This window comes from Rhinoraja longicauda, chromosome 2, assembly GCF_053455715.1.
Source record: "Rhinoraja longicauda isolate Sanriku21f chromosome 2, sRhiLon1.1, whole genome shotgun sequence".
Lineage (NCBI taxonomy): Eukaryota > Metazoa > Chordata > Chondrichthyes > Rajiformes > Arhynchobatidae > Rhinoraja > Rhinoraja longicauda.
Genome location: NC_135954.1, coordinates 76,086,933 through 76,104,280, shown reverse-complemented (window position 1 = coordinate 76,104,280; position 17,348 = coordinate 76,086,933). Strand labels below are relative to the sequence as shown.

At 40.0% G+C, this 17,348-nt stretch overlaps 1 protein-coding gene across 1 annotated transcript in view; it reads left to right on the top strand.

Moving 5' to 3' along the window:
- Positions 1–17,348, top strand: part of LOC144605954 (dynein axonemal heavy chain 11-like) — a 261,975-nt gene that overhangs the window by 229,547 nt on the left and 15,080 nt on the right. Inside the window, exons 75-77 of the mRNA XM_078421667.1 lie at positions 121–312; positions 12,661–12,780; positions 15,605–15,847. Of these exons, the coding sequence (XP_078277793.1) occupies positions 121–312; positions 12,661–12,780; positions 15,605–15,847 (555 nt within the window). The remainder of the gene's footprint in view (positions 1–120; positions 313–12,660; positions 12,781–15,604; positions 15,848–17,348) is intronic.

Genomic DNA, 17,348 nt, shown 5'->3' with positions numbered 1-17,348 from the left:
AAGACTCTGTACAATCACCCTATCTATTCCCCGCATGTTAAGGATAATATTTCTGATAGTTTAGACTATTGTTATAGTCAAAAAGTCACAATTAATTGCTTTTTGCTTTGTGTCTTACAGAATATCTTGGAAATGTGTTCTCGAGAGCAAGAGTTCAAAACGATTCTATTCTGCCTCTGCTACTTCCATGCATGTGTTGCAGAAAGACGCAAGTTTGGCCCTCAAGGTTGGAACCGAAGTTATCCCTTCAATACAGGCGATCTTGTTATATCTGTTAACGTTCTTTACAATTACCTGGAGGCAAATACCAAAGTAAGAATTTTTTTGAAGATTGTTCTAATTGTCAACACAATGATACCTTTACCAGTTGCAGAGTGAAAACTTACACGATTTAACATTAGGGACACAAGCAGCTCAAAGACATGAAAGACGAAAGATAACTTTCATTGGGAGATCTTCCACATCAATATCATCTCTGAAGAAGATGATAGGTGACATTTCATATTGGAATCCTTAAGGTTGATTGAGGTGGTGGAGAGGAAGAAAGCTGGAAGAGAGGAGGGGCAGGACAAAGCCATAGGCTGACATGAGTAGGAGGGTTTTATGATGGGCAGATGGTTGGACAAAGGCCAGAGATGAAAAGACAGAAGGTGGGAGACAAAAGGATTGAAGAGTTGCAAATTGTGAAGCTGCGGGAAGAAATGAAAGGGGAGTGGAGAAATAGGTACGTGTCCAGTTGGGGCACAGAGGAGAATCGGGGGAAAAGATGGGAGGAAGCAGTATAGGGGAAAAAGGGAGAGAGGGAAGGAGGGTTTATAGTTCCCAATAATTGGAGAATTCAATGTTCATACCAGTGGGTTGTAAACTACCCCATGAGAATGTCGGATGGTGTTCCTCCAGTTTGCTTGCAGCCTCACTATGGCAAAGGAGGAGGCCCAAGACAATGGGAAGAGGAATTAAAATGGTTAGCAACCAGGAGATCCTGATCCTGATCCTGATCCAGGCAGACCAAGCGCAAGTGTTTGACTAAATGACGCCTGGTCTTGCCGATGTATAGGAGGCCACATCAAGAAAGCAGGATGAGGTTTTCCATTCCTCACCCCTGCCCCCCCACCCCCACCCCCACTCCCTATAATTAGTCTGAAGAAAGGTCCTGACTGGAAACATCACCTATCCATTTTCTCCAGAGATGCTCCCTGATCTGCTGAGTTACTCTGGCATTTTATATCTTTTTTTGTAAACCAGCAACTGTAGTGCCTTGTTTCTATATGCTTATCACTTGCTTAAGCTAAAGATAAATAACAAAAGAGAACTAGGACAATTGAGGCATGTAATTCAGTGCCATGTCAGTACTGGAGCAAATTAACTTTAGTCATTTACATTCACATTAACATCAATAGACAATAGGTGCAGGAGTAGGCTATTTGGCCCTTCGAGCCAGCACCACCATTCAATGTGATCATGGCTGATCATTCCAAATCAGTACCCCGTTCCTGCCTTCTCCCCATACCCCCTGACTCCGCTATCCTTAAGAGCTCTATCTAGCTCTCTCTTGAATGCATTCAGAGAATTGGCCTCCACTGCCTTCTGAGGCGGTGAATTCCACAGATTTACAACTCTCTGACTGAAAAAGTTTTTCCTCATCTCCGTTCTAAATGGCCTACCCCTTATTCTTAAACTGTGGCCCAACAGATAGCTATGCATGGAAATATCAAGGAAAGAGGAACTTGAGAAGGGAGACAGAAAGGGTAAATAGGAGAAATGAAAGAGAGAAAATCTAGAAGCTAAAATGGAAGGGAGCAAAATGGACAGGAGACAAACAGGCTTGAGATGCAAAAAGCTAAGAGCGCTACCAATGTTAAAAAGTCAATGTAATGGCGCTGTGCCTTAATGAGCAGAGCATTAACAATAAGACACATAAATTATCTGTGTAACTAGATATAAATGATTTTATTATTGTTACCATGATGGTTCATGGCTGAAAGGCGATCAAGGATGGTAACTGAACATTCAGTGACATTCAATCCTGAGGGAGGGCAGACACAAAAGAGAGAATGATGAGGTTGTATTGTTTGTTGAGCAGGAAATCAATGCAATAGTGCGAATGGATTTTGGCCCAAAGAAATATGATGTGGAATCTGAATGAGTGGAGCAGAAAAACATCCAGCACCAGAAATTAGAGATGCAAGGAAAGAGGGCATGATTATAATTATGGGTGATTACGATATACATATTTATTGCTCAGACCAAGTTAGCAGTGATGCTATTAATGGAGGAATTGCTGGAATATGTACAAGAAATTGGGGGTAGGGTATTGACATGGATAGAGAATTGGTTGGCAGACAGGAATCAAAGAGTTAGAATAAACGGGTCCTTTTCAGAATGGCAGGCAGTGGCGAGTGGAGTGCCACAAGGCTTGGTGCTGGGACCGCAACTATTTACAATATATATTAATGATTTGGATGATGGAATTGAAGTAACACTAGCAAGTTTGCAGATGACACAAAGCTGGGTGGCAATGTGAACTGCGAAGAGGATGTTAGGAGGTTGCAGGGTAACTTGGACAGGTTGAGTGAGTGGGCAGATGCATGACAGATGCAGTATAATGTCATCTTTTGTCAGAGTTTTTGATCTGAAACATTAGCTGTTTCTCTTCCCACAGAAATGGCCTGACCTGCTGAACATTTTCAGCATTTTCAGTTTGTATTTTAAACTCGAGCATCTGCAGTGTTAATGATTTTCAACTCATTAAATCTGTTCAGAGTTATTCATTAATACTAAAAGGATGTTATGGGGAAAGAAAACAACAGGGTACTGAAATGGATGATCAGCCTTGATTGTACTGCGTGGTGAAGCAGTTCCAATGGTCTGAATAGCCTACACCTGTATATCGTTTATATGATTTTATTACGAACATGGGAAAATATTGTTTCTGGTTTAAACTATTTATTATTTGATTAAGATGTGGTATGAATAGTACAGTCCACCCAAATCCATTCTATTTTGCTCATTTTGAATTGGTGTGTTCTGCATGTGCTTCCTCATTGTATCATCAGTAGATTCGAAGAAGCACTTTTGAATTAATTTGAAGAAATGTTTCGGAGATAATTGGAGTGTGGCAAGTATATAAAAGGCACATTGGATAAATAGCTCAAAAAAACTTGTGTAACTGTGCTCTCTAACATTATGTTGCAACACTGAAACTTTCCTAAACACATTTGACAAATTCCACTCCGTCTAAACCTTTCACATTATGACATTCCCAGTCAATCTTGGAAAAGTTAAAGTCCTTTACTGCAACAATCTTATTAGACCTGCAGCTGCCTAGAATCTCCTGGTATATTTGTTTTTCTAATTCCTGTTGACTATTTGGGGACCTGTAGTACACTCCAAAAAAGGTCATCATCTCTTTCTTGTTCTTCAACTCCACCCATATAGCCTCACGAGACGAACCATCCGTAATGTCACCTCTGGGCACTGCCATGACATCCTCCTTAACCAGTAATGCAACACTCCCTCCTCTTTTACCCTCATCTCTGTCTCTCCTGAAGCACCTCTACCCGAGAGTGTTGAGCTGCCTGTCCCGCCCCTCTCTAAACCAGGTTTCTGTAATGGCTACAACATCCCAGTTGCGATTGGGATATATGCAAAAGAAAACTAACCGCACATTATATATGCCTACAAAATTTGAACGCCTCAGCAAAAGATTAAGAATTTTTTACTTAGTGGTTTTATTTGTTTATTATTTATTCAATTTTTATTCAATTTTTTTTTCAATTAGAACATCAGGGATGGGAAATTGGAATATGGTAATAATACAAAGCAGTGGATACTGAATTAGAAGTCCAATATACACGCTGCCTGACAGTGTTTTTAACCATTGGTCTATTGCCAGGAGATTGTAGTTGCTAGATTTCAAATTCTTTCAAGCTCCTTAAATGAATATCCTTGACTGCCAATCAGAAACATTGTATTTCTTGTTTCTTTGATTTAGTTGAAAGTACCTGAAGCTGATGTTTGTGATTGATGCAGACATCATTCAATTGCCATGTTACTTCCTTCCATGCCCACCGCAAATTCTTTGGATTGAGACAGGTGTAGATTACTTCAGATACTGCCAAGCTTCTCAACAGTCTCTCCTTGATGATAAAGGCCATGCTGAAATCAGTCAAACACATCTTTTGTGTTTCTATCTCACTTATGCTGCAATTTACTGATCAGCACATCAGGATCACTTTCTGCCTGATATTTTACAGCGGGCAGGAGGCTAATTTCCTGCTTGTTAATGTGATAAACTGTGATTATCATGGTTGGTCTCTGATTAGGTGGCTTAACATCCAGCCGTGTTGTTCATTCAAAGGATGCTGCTTCCCCCCTTGGGCGGCATTTGAGTGGTTTACATATCAGACGACTGTGTAAAGAATTCTAATTCTAGTTTCTTTGAAAATCACCTTTGTATTCCTTCGGGAAAACCCCAGATCATGGATATCGCAGTAAAGAAAAAATGCCCTTCATTATGTTAACCAAACATGGTTTGCGTGTGAATATACCCAAAATTCATTAGGCAGGCAATGAAGCATTTGAAGGAAAGTAATTGGATACAGCATATTTGACAGTTTGAAACCCTGAATGAAAAACATCGACAATTAGTTATGAAGATGGTGGCTATTTAGGACATGTCAGATATACAAATGACTGTATATTTTTCTATATTTGTCATTACTATGAGTTTAAACTTCCTCCTTCCTTTGACTTTCTCAGTTCTGGTGCTTCATATACATTTTAACAGATGTATATTACTCAGTGAGCCATGTTTTGATTATAATCGAGGGTGATTAGAAGTAATTAAATCTGCCTGAGACCTTAATGGTTCATATAATTTGAATCTGAAATGTGAGTGAGTGAACAATCCACAACATCAAAAGTATGAAACATTTTGTGTTGATTTGTTTTGAGCAATTTGTATAATTCCAATATTTAATTAAAATAAAGTAGTTAAACAAAATGCATACTAAAAGAAATTGTAATATGAAAGATAATTAATTTCACACCCTCCTGGCTTGATAGTAAATTTTTGACAGTAAAATCAGACATGCAAATGAATATTGTACTCAGTTAAACAAGAAACAGATTATATTCATTAGCCAAACCCAACTTCAAAATTGTATGTGTTTAACACTTTCATACTAGGTTTACTTAATGTACGATATTTGCTTTACGAAACGCATAAACTATGAAGTTAATTTGCATTAACCAGGGTGTAATGTTAAGTATGTGAGTAACAAAATGTCTACTTAAATTGAAGCTGAATTGGGCAGAAATGCGGCTCCAGTCATATCATCAACAGAACGTATTTCTATCAGTTTAATTTTAACAAAATGAGAACGAAAAAGGAAGGTGAATTATAGTTATCCCAATTTTTTTGTGGAAAGCGGCCTGGAAGGTTGAGAAGGACCTGCTGCTGTAATGTTGTAGGTCAAACATGCGAATACATGCATTAGGAGCGGGACTAGGCTACTCAATCTCTCGAGCTGTCTCTGCCATTTTACATCAAGGCTTATCTGACTGTATCCTCAGCTCTGCTTTGGTGATCATTTTCCAATGTTCTATAGATTCAGGATCAATTCCTGTAGATTGGAGGGTTGTTAATGTTATCCCACGTTTCAAGAAAGGAGCGAGAGAGAAAACGGGGTATTATAGACCAGTTTGCCTGACATCCGTGGTGAGGAAGATGATGGAGTCAAATATTAAAGAGGTAATAACGGTGCATTTGGATAGCAATAAAAGGATTGGTCCAAGTCAGCATGGATTTATGAATGGGAAATCCTGCTTGACTAATCTTCTGGAATTTTTTGAGGATACAACAAGTAAAATGGATGAGCGAGAGCCAGTGGGTGTAATGTATCTGGATTTTCAGAAAGCCTTTGATAAGGTCCCACACAGGAGATTGGTGGGCAAAATTAGAGCACATGGTATTGGGGGAAGGGTATTGACATGGATAGAGAATTGGTTGGCAGATAGGAAGCAAAGAGTAGGAATAAATGGGTCCTTTTCAGAATGGCAGGCAGTGGCGAGTGGAGTGCCACAAGGCTCGGTGCTGGGACTGCAACTATTTACAATATATATTAATGATTTGGATGATGGAATTAGAAGCAACACTTGCAAGTTTGCAGATGACACAAAGCTGGGTGGCAGTGTGAACTGCGAAGAGGATGTTAGGAGGTTGCAGGGTGACTTGGACAGGTTGAGTGATTGGGCAGATGCATGGCAGATGAAGTATAATGTAGATAAATGCGAGGTTATCCACTTTGGCGGCAAAAACAAGGAGGCAAATTATTATCTCAATGGTGTCAGATTAGGTAAAGGGGAAGTGCAACGAGACCTGGGTGTCCTTGTACACCAGTCACTGAAAGTAAACGTGCAGGTACAGCAGGCAGTGAAGCAAGCTAATGGCATGTTGGTCTTGAGAAAGAGAGGATTTGAGTATAGGAGTAAAGAGGTCCTTCTGCAGTTGTATAGGGCCCTGGTGAGACCTCATGTCAAAAACCTTGGCATGATATTTGACAGGCGTCAATGCTGTAGTAAAAGCCAGCTTCGTACCATAGCTAAAATCAAACCATTCCTCCAATTTGACGACCTTGAAAAAATGATCCACGCATTCATTTCCTCCCGCCTAGACTACTGCAACTCCCTATACACTGGGATCAGCCAATCATCCCTGTCCCGCCTGCAATTGGTCCAAAACGCTGCAGCGAGACTCCTGACTTGTAGCCGTAAAAGGGACCACATCACCCCGATTCTGGCCTCTCTCCACTGGCTTCTGTACAGTACAGAATCAACTTCAAGATCCTCCTATTCGCATACAAAACACTAAACGGGCTTGCCCCCCCCCCCCATTTCAAAAATCATCTAACACTCCACTCTATCTCCAAGTCCCTCAGGTCGGCCGCCTTGGGGCTACTGACTATCCCGCAGTCTAGGCTTAAGCTCAGGGGTGACTGTGCTTTTGCGATTGCAGCACCTAGATTGTGGAATAGCATCCCTCTCCCCATCAGAACTGCCCCCTCCATCAACTCCTTTAAGTCCAGGCTCATAACCTATTTCTACTCCCTAGTGTTTGAGGCCCTCTGAGGAGGCGCTGTGAACTGTTTATGTATGTGTTATGTTTGTGTGCCATTGTATGCTCTTTTTTAGTACCTGCACTGATGTACAGCACTTTGGTCAACGTGGGTTGTATTTAAATATGTTATACAAATAAAATTGACTTGACTTGACTTGACATCTGGGGTATTGTGTGCAGTTTTGGTCTCCTAATTTGAGGAAGGACGTCCTTGCTATTGAGGCAGTGCAGCGTAGGTTCACAAGATTAATCCCCGGGATGGCGAGACTGTCATATGAGGAAAGATTGGAATGACTGGGCTTGTATTCACTGGAGTTTAGAAGAATGAGAGGGGATAGAAACATAGAAACATAGAAAATAGGTGCAGGAGTAGGCCATTCGGCCCTTCGAGCCTGCACCGCCATTCAATATGATCATGGCTGATCATTCAGCTCAGTAGCCTGTACCTGCCTTCTCTCCATACCCCCTGATCCCTTTAGCAAAAAGGGCCACATCTAACTCCCTCTTAAATATAGCCAATGAACTACCTTCTGTGGCAGAGAATTCCACAGACTCACCACTCTCTGTGTGAAGAAATGTTTTCTCATCTCGGTCCTAAAAGACTTCCCCCTTATCCTTAAGCTGTGACCCCTGGTTCTGGACTCCCCCAAGATCGGGAACAATCTTCCCGCATCTAGCCTCTCCAACCCCTTATAGAGAGACGTATAAAATTATGAAAGGACTGGACAAGCTAGATGCAGAAAAAATGTTCCCAATGTTGGGGGAGTCCAGAACCAGGGGCCAGTCCAAGAATAAAAGGGAGGCCATTTATAACTGAGGTGAGCAAAAACACTTTCACCCAGAGAGTTGTGAATTTGTGGAATTCTCTGCCACAGAAGGCAGTGGAAGCCAATTCACTGGAAGATTTAAAAGAGAGTTAGATCGAGCTCTAGGGGCTAGTGGAATCAAGGGATATGGGGAGAAGGCAGGCACAGGTTACTGATTGTGGATGATCAGCCATGATCACAATTAATGGCGGTGCTGGCTCGAAGGGCCAAATGGCCTCCTCCCGCACCTATTTTCTATGTCAATGTCTATGCACTGCCAACTACCCACAGTAACTTTTCAATCTCTGAACTGTTGACTTCCATCAAATTGATTAACTCCTCCACAAGAATAAGGTTCTAGCCTTCTAATAGCAAACAAAAAAGATCACAACCTCATTCAGCAATATTTGCTCTGCTTAATCCAAAATCAAACTTTCCCTTAAGGACGCAAAAAACTCTGCATATTCCTGCAGAATCTTTCATTTCTCTATTCCTCACATGGAATTTCAAACCATAATCACAAGAATCGGGTGCATTCACTGTCTGCGTGGGATTTCAGCGATGTATCCTGTTGACATGGGTGAATGAAAGACAATTTGGGTGTAAAGCCAAACAACTGGTCAAACCAGGAGGCTCGGATGGATGTCAGCAGATGTGGCAGTGCTTGCAGGCTGTAACTTTCTATATGGTGGAGCTGAACAGCTCAATTACAGTGACACATGACTCCTGGAAGAGCCCAGTGCCTTCTATGATAGTTTGAAAAGGTAGAACAGTTATGTATCTTCATGAGCCCCCATATCCAGGTTGCATTATGTACTTTGGCATGCATTATTATAGTTTGGTTTACCAAGTATAACATCATTTGAAGGTAGACACAAAAAGCTGGAGTAACTCAGCGGGACAGGCAGCATCTTTGGAGAGAAGGAATGGGTGACGTTTCGGGTCGAGACATCTGAAGAAGGGTCTCGACCCGAAACATCACCCATTCCTTCTCTCCAGAGTTGCTGCCTGCCCTGCTGAGTTACTCCAGTTTTTTGTGTCTATCTTCAGTTTAAACCAGCATCTGCAGTTTTTTTCTTTACAAACCTAATTTATTGTATATATTATTGTGCTGTTGCATTTAACTTGCCTGTAAAACTGCAGCAAGGAAGAATTTCTTTGTCCCAGTCCTGATGTATAAGACAATTAAACACTCTTGACTCTCAAAGAAGTGCTTATTTTAATAATCTGAAAACGTTTTATTGACTTAAATGGAAATATTTAAGAAATGTCTGACTAGACAAGATCACTAACTCAACAATCCCAATCCAGGTAACGATCTGTACCCAAAGAACTGTAGATTATCCTGTCTTTCTATGATTTTTAAAATATGAAGTAAAACTGGACGCCTAAAATATTCAGCAGATTAGGCAGCATTTGTGGAGAGAGGATCAGAGTTAATGAAGCCAGTTAAGGGTGGCACAGTGGCGCAGCGTTAGAGTTGCTGCCTTATTGCGCCAGAAACCTGAGTTTGATCCTGACTATGGGTGCTGTCTGCACGGAGTTTGTATATTTTCTGTGTGACTGCAAAGGTTTTCTCCAGTTTCCTCCCACATTCCAAAGACGTACAGGTTTGCAGGTTAATTGGTCTCTGTAAATTGTCCCGAGTGTGTAGGATAAAGCTAGTGAACGGGTGATCATTGGTCGGCAAGGACTCGGTGGGCCGAAGGTCCTGTTTCCACGCTGCATCTCAAAAAAGCTTTCCGTCAAAGACCATGCCACGTCTGCCAACAATTCGCAAGCTGAGTGTGACGCACAGCCTTCACTCAGCTGCCTTCCAACTGACTCCTCATGGAATCCATCTGCCAGATTGTCTGCTGTTAGACACGGAGCTCCACCTGCTGGGCCCATGTCAGGATAACCAAACATAGTTATGTATTGAAATCCATGGGAGAAGGTAGATCTTGTGTGCAGTTTTGGTCTCCAAATTTGAGGAAGGATATTCTTGCTATTGAGGGCGTGCAGCATAGGTTCACTAGGTTAATTCCCGGAATGGCGGGACTGTCATATGTTGAAAGACTGGAGCGGCTAGGCTTGTATACATTGAAATTTAGACGGATGAGAGGGGATCTTATCGAAACATATAAGATTATTAAGTATTAAGGGGTTGGACACGTTACAGGCAGGAAACATGTTCCCAATGGTGGGGGAGTCCAGAACCAGGGACCACAGTTTAAGAATAAGGGGTAGGCCATTTAGAACGGAGACGAGGAAAAACCTTTTTAGTCAGAGAATTGTAAATCTGTGGAATTCACTGCCTCAGAAGGCAGTGGAGGCCAATTCTCTGAATGCATTCAAGAGAGAGCTAGATAGAGCTCTTAAGGATAGCAGAGTCAGGGGGTATGGGGAGAAGGCAGGAACGGGGTACTGATTGAGAATGATCAGCCATGATCACATTGAATGGTGGTCCTGGCTCAAACGGCCAAATGGCCTCCTCCTGCACCTATTGTCTATTGTCTATTACGAGAAAGGCAAATGACGTTTGGTTTGATCGATTTAACTTAAATTTTATTGATTTAAGTTTTTAAATTATTTTTTTTAAATAATTTTTACATCTAATCATTTTTGACTGGTGCTCGATGACAGTAAAACTTTGGAAATGTCAAAGACCTAAGCATTTAGTTGAATGAACGGTGGTGATGCAGGGTTCAAGGTGTAAGGGGTAGGTGCTGCAGGGTCTCACCATTGTCAACTTTGTTTTCTGCAGCTGGTCATATACATCAGGAGAGGCCAGTTGTGCTGGGAGCGAATCATTAAAATGTGTACCCAATTATGATTTCACAATTTTTTAAGATCTGGGCATTGGAGGCAAGGCCAGCCTTTATTTCCCATATCTCATTGCCCTTGAACTGTACACTCATGCGTGCAAGGATTGGCACAGCCAAATATTTATTTGATATCACCATTATTCACATCCCTAATTGACATTTGTTTTTTGAGCGATGAGAGTTTATCAGTGTTGTATCTAATTGTTATTTGTTGGCCTAAAGCCCAGAACAAAGTGCAATAAAAACTGAAATTGTTAGAAACAGACAGCAGGTGTGTGACCTTTCCAGAAACACTATCCAACATATTTTGTTGTTTGCAACGTTTCAAAAACAACCTTTTAATGCCAATTAAACTCATAAGCAACCTCTTTTTAACAGGAGAAAATATTACTGTGCACTTGAACTCCATCTACATCTTTCTTCATTGTATTTCTGAGCCTTCAAATTAAAGTTTGATCTAATGAAAATGAATTTAAAAGCTTAAATTCCAGGAGATGGTTCATGAATGCCAGCCTCATAGAAGGCTCATTTTAGCAAAGACCAGTGTGAAGGAGTCTTCAGTTTTAGACATTCTAACAAAAGATTTCTTGACTTCTGACCCAGGAGGATCTTCACCTGAACCCTTCACTTAATTTTTTATCGTAACTTTATTTAATTCCATCAGTTGCACCTTATGTAACTAAACCACAGAAGCCAAAAATGTCGGTAACAGAAAAGGATTCACTTGGATTGCATACATGTGTGGTGAGGATGAGTCCACATTTGAATGTTAAAAAATGATGAGCACTGTAAATATTGATTGTATATTTGCAAGGTTGGCCACACTCAGTGATGAGACACATTTCTGTACCCTTGTTAAGAGTACAAAAAAAAACATTTCCAGAAATTTCTATTTTGAGGCATTTTATCATTTTATTGGTCTGAACTATTTATTTCTCTGCAACAATGCTTTTTCAACTATTGCCAAACAAAGGAATTTTAGGCAAAATAAAACCTTAGTTACAGGCATAAGTATGCAGCAAAGTGGCTGAGCATCACAGTGCCAAACGCCAACTCACCAATACAGACACTCTCCAACTAACTGTAAGGATTCCCTTCTGTAAACACTTGTGTAAATCACATTTTATGTAAATCACCTTAAAACTAGGCAGAAACTAGACTGCAGATGCTGGTCAATATACAAAATGACACAAAGTGGTGGAGGAACTGAGCAGGTCAGCAACCTTTCTGGAGAACATGAATACGTGACAATTTGGGTCGGGTCCCTTTAGAATCAACCTGCTGAGTTACTCCTGCACACATTGTCGTTTCACGTTAAAACTAGGCGCTGATGCCACTCGTCTGCTGCACCAGCGGGTCCTTCTTCACCAGCTGGCGTACCGTCCGGGACACGGCTATTGTTGCGGCTCACATTGTAGCCCCTGGCTGGCAGCACTTTCTTCAGGCTGTCATCGCCAACAGGACACTCATGGTCACCATGGGGCTCCCTCCCCCCTCACCAGCTGCCGCTTCTTCCTGTCGGCTGTCACTTTGTCCTCCCCTCTGCACCAGTGCTGCCTCCTCCTCTTCCTTCTCCACGGAGTCACTGACATTTTCCTCAAGTGGACAAAGTGAAGGGAGAAGGAGGCGGTGGCAGCAGTGTAGGTCAGAGCATGTATGGAGTTCAAAGCTGTCCAGACTACCAGCTTTCATGTCCAATAATACAGGATGCTACACAATTTCCTGAATCACATTAGTGTTCCAGATTCCTCATTTAATCTTTATATCATGGAAGTAAATAGGAAAACTTGCCTGTGAGAATACTGAATGTTAATAGATGCATATGTGAAAAAGTAATTCTTATTTAGATATGAATACTTAACGTGGCAATTAACCTTAAGTAAATTAGCCAGAACTGAAAACATTTGAAGTGTTTCCATTGCCACAGGTACCCTGGGAAGATCTCCGCTTTCTTTTTGGGGAGATTATGTACGGAGGACACATTACTGACGATTGGGACAGGAGGCTGTGCCGTACTTATCTGGAGGAATTCATGCATCCAAACATGGTAAATCGTATAGTTCATTAAACATTGTTGACATTGATTTTAATAGAATAACTCTTTAGTAATGGAGGGGAAAATAATTGCCTATACTCTGTAATTTTAGAAATCCAAGAAACTGCACAATAAAGTTCAGTGACATTCAGGTTCTTAAAATCATCCGTATAGAAAAATCACTACATAGGGAACTGGACAATGGAAAAATTACACCTTGATGATGAAGTCATATCACTCGCCATTTAACAAAATAAAACAAATTAACAGTCTTTATGCTTGGCATAATTACTTCTCTCGTCCAAAAATACAGTTACGTCAAAGAAAACCTCTGTATCCTGATTTCTCGCTTTCCTAACATTGTATCTTTAGGCTAGAATTGTGGATAGGTGAATGGCTTGTTACCACAAAGTTACTAATTCGGCTCTTGTGATAACCACTTGCGACAATGATCTGCCTAAAATCCACAGAAAAAAGTACATCTTCATTTTCTTCAAATAGGCACATTGTGACTTGATAGAGCATGCACGATGATTGATGCCACGCTGAAATTGGTCACAAACAGTTCTTGGGAAAAGCAGTATAAAGTATTTAGGGTTTTATGTAAAAAAAACTAAAAACTAAAAAAAAGAATGGCATAGGGGGTGAGTTATGCCTGCACCGTTGATGTCACTTCTGATGGGAGCTTGCAGTCCCTGCAAAAGCAATAAATTAGGATGAGATCTCAGTTTGCCTAGAATAATCAGCATTGCCAATAGCTGTTCAAGGGACCAGTGAAATTTCAGGCTAACTGCGTTGCTGAAACAAGGCAGCCGTGTTCTTGCAGTAGAATGTAATTTGTTTGTGGTAGGAACTTTGTAAACATGGTGTCGCCTTGTGTTCAACCTTCACTGAAATGTTACATGAGGGAGAAATATTAAAATAATCCACCAAAGTATGCATAACCTTCAATATTATATGGCAATTCTCCTCCAAGGCGTGGCTATATAGGAACCATAAACAGAAGGTTGGACAGCAGGGCATCATTGAGGATACACAGCTTGTTTGAAGGACTCAGCCCATGTTCTTGTTCTTCAATCAAGCAATCTACTAATTACAACATTTTGCTTGCCCATTATTGTTTCATTCTGTTTATCGCTTTGAACTGTTAAATGCCTCGACTGTAATCACCATCCACGGTTGCAAATTTAACACACAATGACTCGTGAAAGGTTATTGTAAGCCCTTGTCAACCTTTTCAGTTCTGTTCTCTGTTTTATATAGAAGTGAGGAAAATATCTCAGCATTATTCCAAGAACTTAATTCTAAAATACATTAAGCACACAATTACTAATGTAAATCACCATTTACCAATAACTACTTGCAAGTTGTTAAATACTTGGAATGTATGACAGTATGTGGAAATAGAACAGTTACTATTTCCCTAATATGATTTCAAATATAACTATTTAAGCATTGTTAAAAATACATAGCCTTTAGGTTCCATTCCAGAACATATGGGACTCCTAGCCCCCTCTAGTGAAAGATCAAAAGAAATGCACTGCAGCCAATTAGAATATTCATTTAATTAGAGCTCTAAAATATCAGCCACTACTCTTTATTAGTAATTCAGAAATATTAAAAGTATTTAAATAGTGAGTAAAAGGCTTCATACTAAGGTACTGTTTAATTTCTATTACCATTCTTGACATATTCATAAGAATGCTTTTATGATTAAGCATTGTATTTTCAGACCTTGCTGTTAGCTGTTTTTAATTAGCCATTGTGAATTCTAAACACTAAACAAAATATTTTTATACTTGAATGAAAAATAAAACTTTGATAGCAATGCCCTTTGAAAGCTGTTAATTAGTTTAGTTTTTTTTTAGTTTAGAGATACAGCATGGAAACAGGCCCTTCGGCCCACCAAATCATTGCTGACCAGTCATCTCTGTTCACACTATCTCATTCACTCCCTACACACTGGGGGCAATTTTTACAGAGGCCAATTAACCTGCAAACCTGCACATCTTTGGGTTGTTGGAGGAAACCGGAGCACCTGGAAGATACCCCGTGGTCATGGGAAATGTGCAAACTCCACACAGGCAACAAAAGAGATCAGGATCGAACCCAGGTCTCTGGCACTATGACGGCAGCCGTGCCAGTGTGCCATTTTATGCAAAGTATGCAGAATTTGAAGCTGTGCACTGCTTGTCATTGTAAAGGGAATAGGATACACCTGAGGGGATGGGTTTGCCCAAGGACACCTTTTCCTCTGCTGGGTTTACCTCTGGTTACTGAAACAATTTAAGCCAAAATAAAATTTGAGTGTTAAACTTGTCCAATGATGAACAGTTGAATATATTTTCTGTTTGTTATAAAGTATGCAATTACACAAGGCATTTTGCTAAACCTTTCTGCATTATCCCCAAGTCCCCTATCTATATATAAGCATAAAGACCTTCAATGTTGATGTTAACCTACTGCAAATTTCATTGTACTATATTCAAAGATGAATAAACATAGATTCCCGTATTAAATCCACTTGTGAAAAATGTAATAAGCAACACCCAAGGCTTTTGTTCAAGATTTCTCTAATCTAAAATAGCATTTTAGATTAAAGTAGCAATTTACTTACTTTAGTTGGACATTAATTTTGATTTATTAACAGTTAAGAATTTCTAATTAATACTTAAGTTAAAAATTAATATTTCTTAATTGGCATTATTCACCAATAAGATAAAGACATTTTGGGCAGGGATTTACATTATTTTTAACATGTTAAATATTAAGTTGATTTTTTGTTGTATTATTTGTTAAAATTCTTTCTGAATGCAAATCTTTTGTTGTTATTCAGCTTGAAGGAGAACTTGTATTGACACCAGGTTTTGTTGCACCTCCCAACTTGGATTATATTGGATACCATAAGTACATTGATGAAATGCTTCCTCCAGAAAGCCCAGTGCTATATGGCCTACATTCCAATGCTGAAATAGAATTCCTCTCAGTGATGTCCGAAAATCTCTTTAGAACATTGGTGGAGATGCAGCCCAGAGATTCATCTATTGGAGAGGGATGTGCTCAGACCACAGAGGAAAAGGTCAGATTTGGTCAACTGCAATGCACAAGGATACATAATCTTTCTGAATATATTGCTCAATTAAATTGCAAAAGCTGCAGTAGCTCATAACTTTTTTTTAAATTGTCTATAGTATAAATATAGATGGAAATACTAAAGTAACATTCTAAGAATCTGTACCTTTGATGAAAGTCTGCATTGCATGGTTTACGTTTGCCCACATGTTCTACTGACAAAATTATAACTCTGGTGGACTTGAATTAAGAGCAGAGAATGGGTGCCAATACAATATTTATTCCGATGAATTTAGGTATCAGAAAATTGTTTTAAACATAGTCTTAAATTAAAACAGAAAATGTTGGAGTTGTACAGCAAATGAATTAACATTTTCGAAATATATATTTTAATTGCTGTAAACCATTACAAGTAGTCACATTTAGCACAGTGCTATTAATGCACTATAATCTCTCAAAATGTTTCATGAGAATATTGTCAAACAAAATCTCTCACCAAGCACTAGATGAGATAATTAAAATGTATTTTTTTATGGAGTTGCTTAAAGGAGGGAGAAGTGGAGAGGTCTGTGTAGGGTGTTCTGGAGCTTAAAGCACTGACAACTGAAGGTAGGTCTGTCAGAATTGGATTGATGCAGATTTTTGGTGTGCAAGAGGGTAGAGCCAGAGAAACACAGAGAGTTGTTTGGCTGAAGAAGATTACTGAGATGGGGAAGGACAAGCCACAGAGGGATTCGAAAGTAAAATTGAAATTTTAGAACTGACACTTTGCTGGAATAAGAGATAATGTTGGTCAACATTTACAAAACATTCCAGGGAGTATACCTGGAATGCTACTATGTGCAATTCTCTAAGGACAGATTTCTACCAACTACCTATTTCCCAATATTACTTGATTCCAATTCTTACTTCAGCAGAGGGATAGGAATGGGAACTGTGGTCAATTATGGCATTAGTCACAGAGTATTGGATGAGCTCAGAGTTATGTGGAGTGAAAGGTCAAGGTATTGGAATACAGTAAACCCTCGATTGTCTGCTATAACCGAGTAATATATGGCACTTCATGTGTAGAGTCAACAATAAAATTTAGGCTGATCAAGAATTGCACTGGCAGAGGTACTTTTTCAGCTGAAACATGAAAACAAAGCCTTATCTGCCCTTAGCTACATAGCTCCAAGTTCAATACAGCAATGCAGGCGGTTGCCGTAGGCATGGCTGAGGAAGCGATTTGAGGTGTTGGCACGGCCGAGCAAGCTGTGTTGGCTGGGGGTGGCGTCGGCAGGCGTGGCCGAGAAAACGATTCAGGGGCCAGGGTCAGCATTCCGGCATGGTGGTGAAATCTATCCGCCATAAACCAAAATCCATTATAAAGAGGTCTGTAAAAATGGATATTTACTGCAGTTACATCTATAGGTAAAAAGTTATCTTCAGACTGAATACAGCATCAAGGTTGAGACACAAGGAACTACAGATGCTGGAATCTTAATCAAAACAAAATGGCAGAGTAG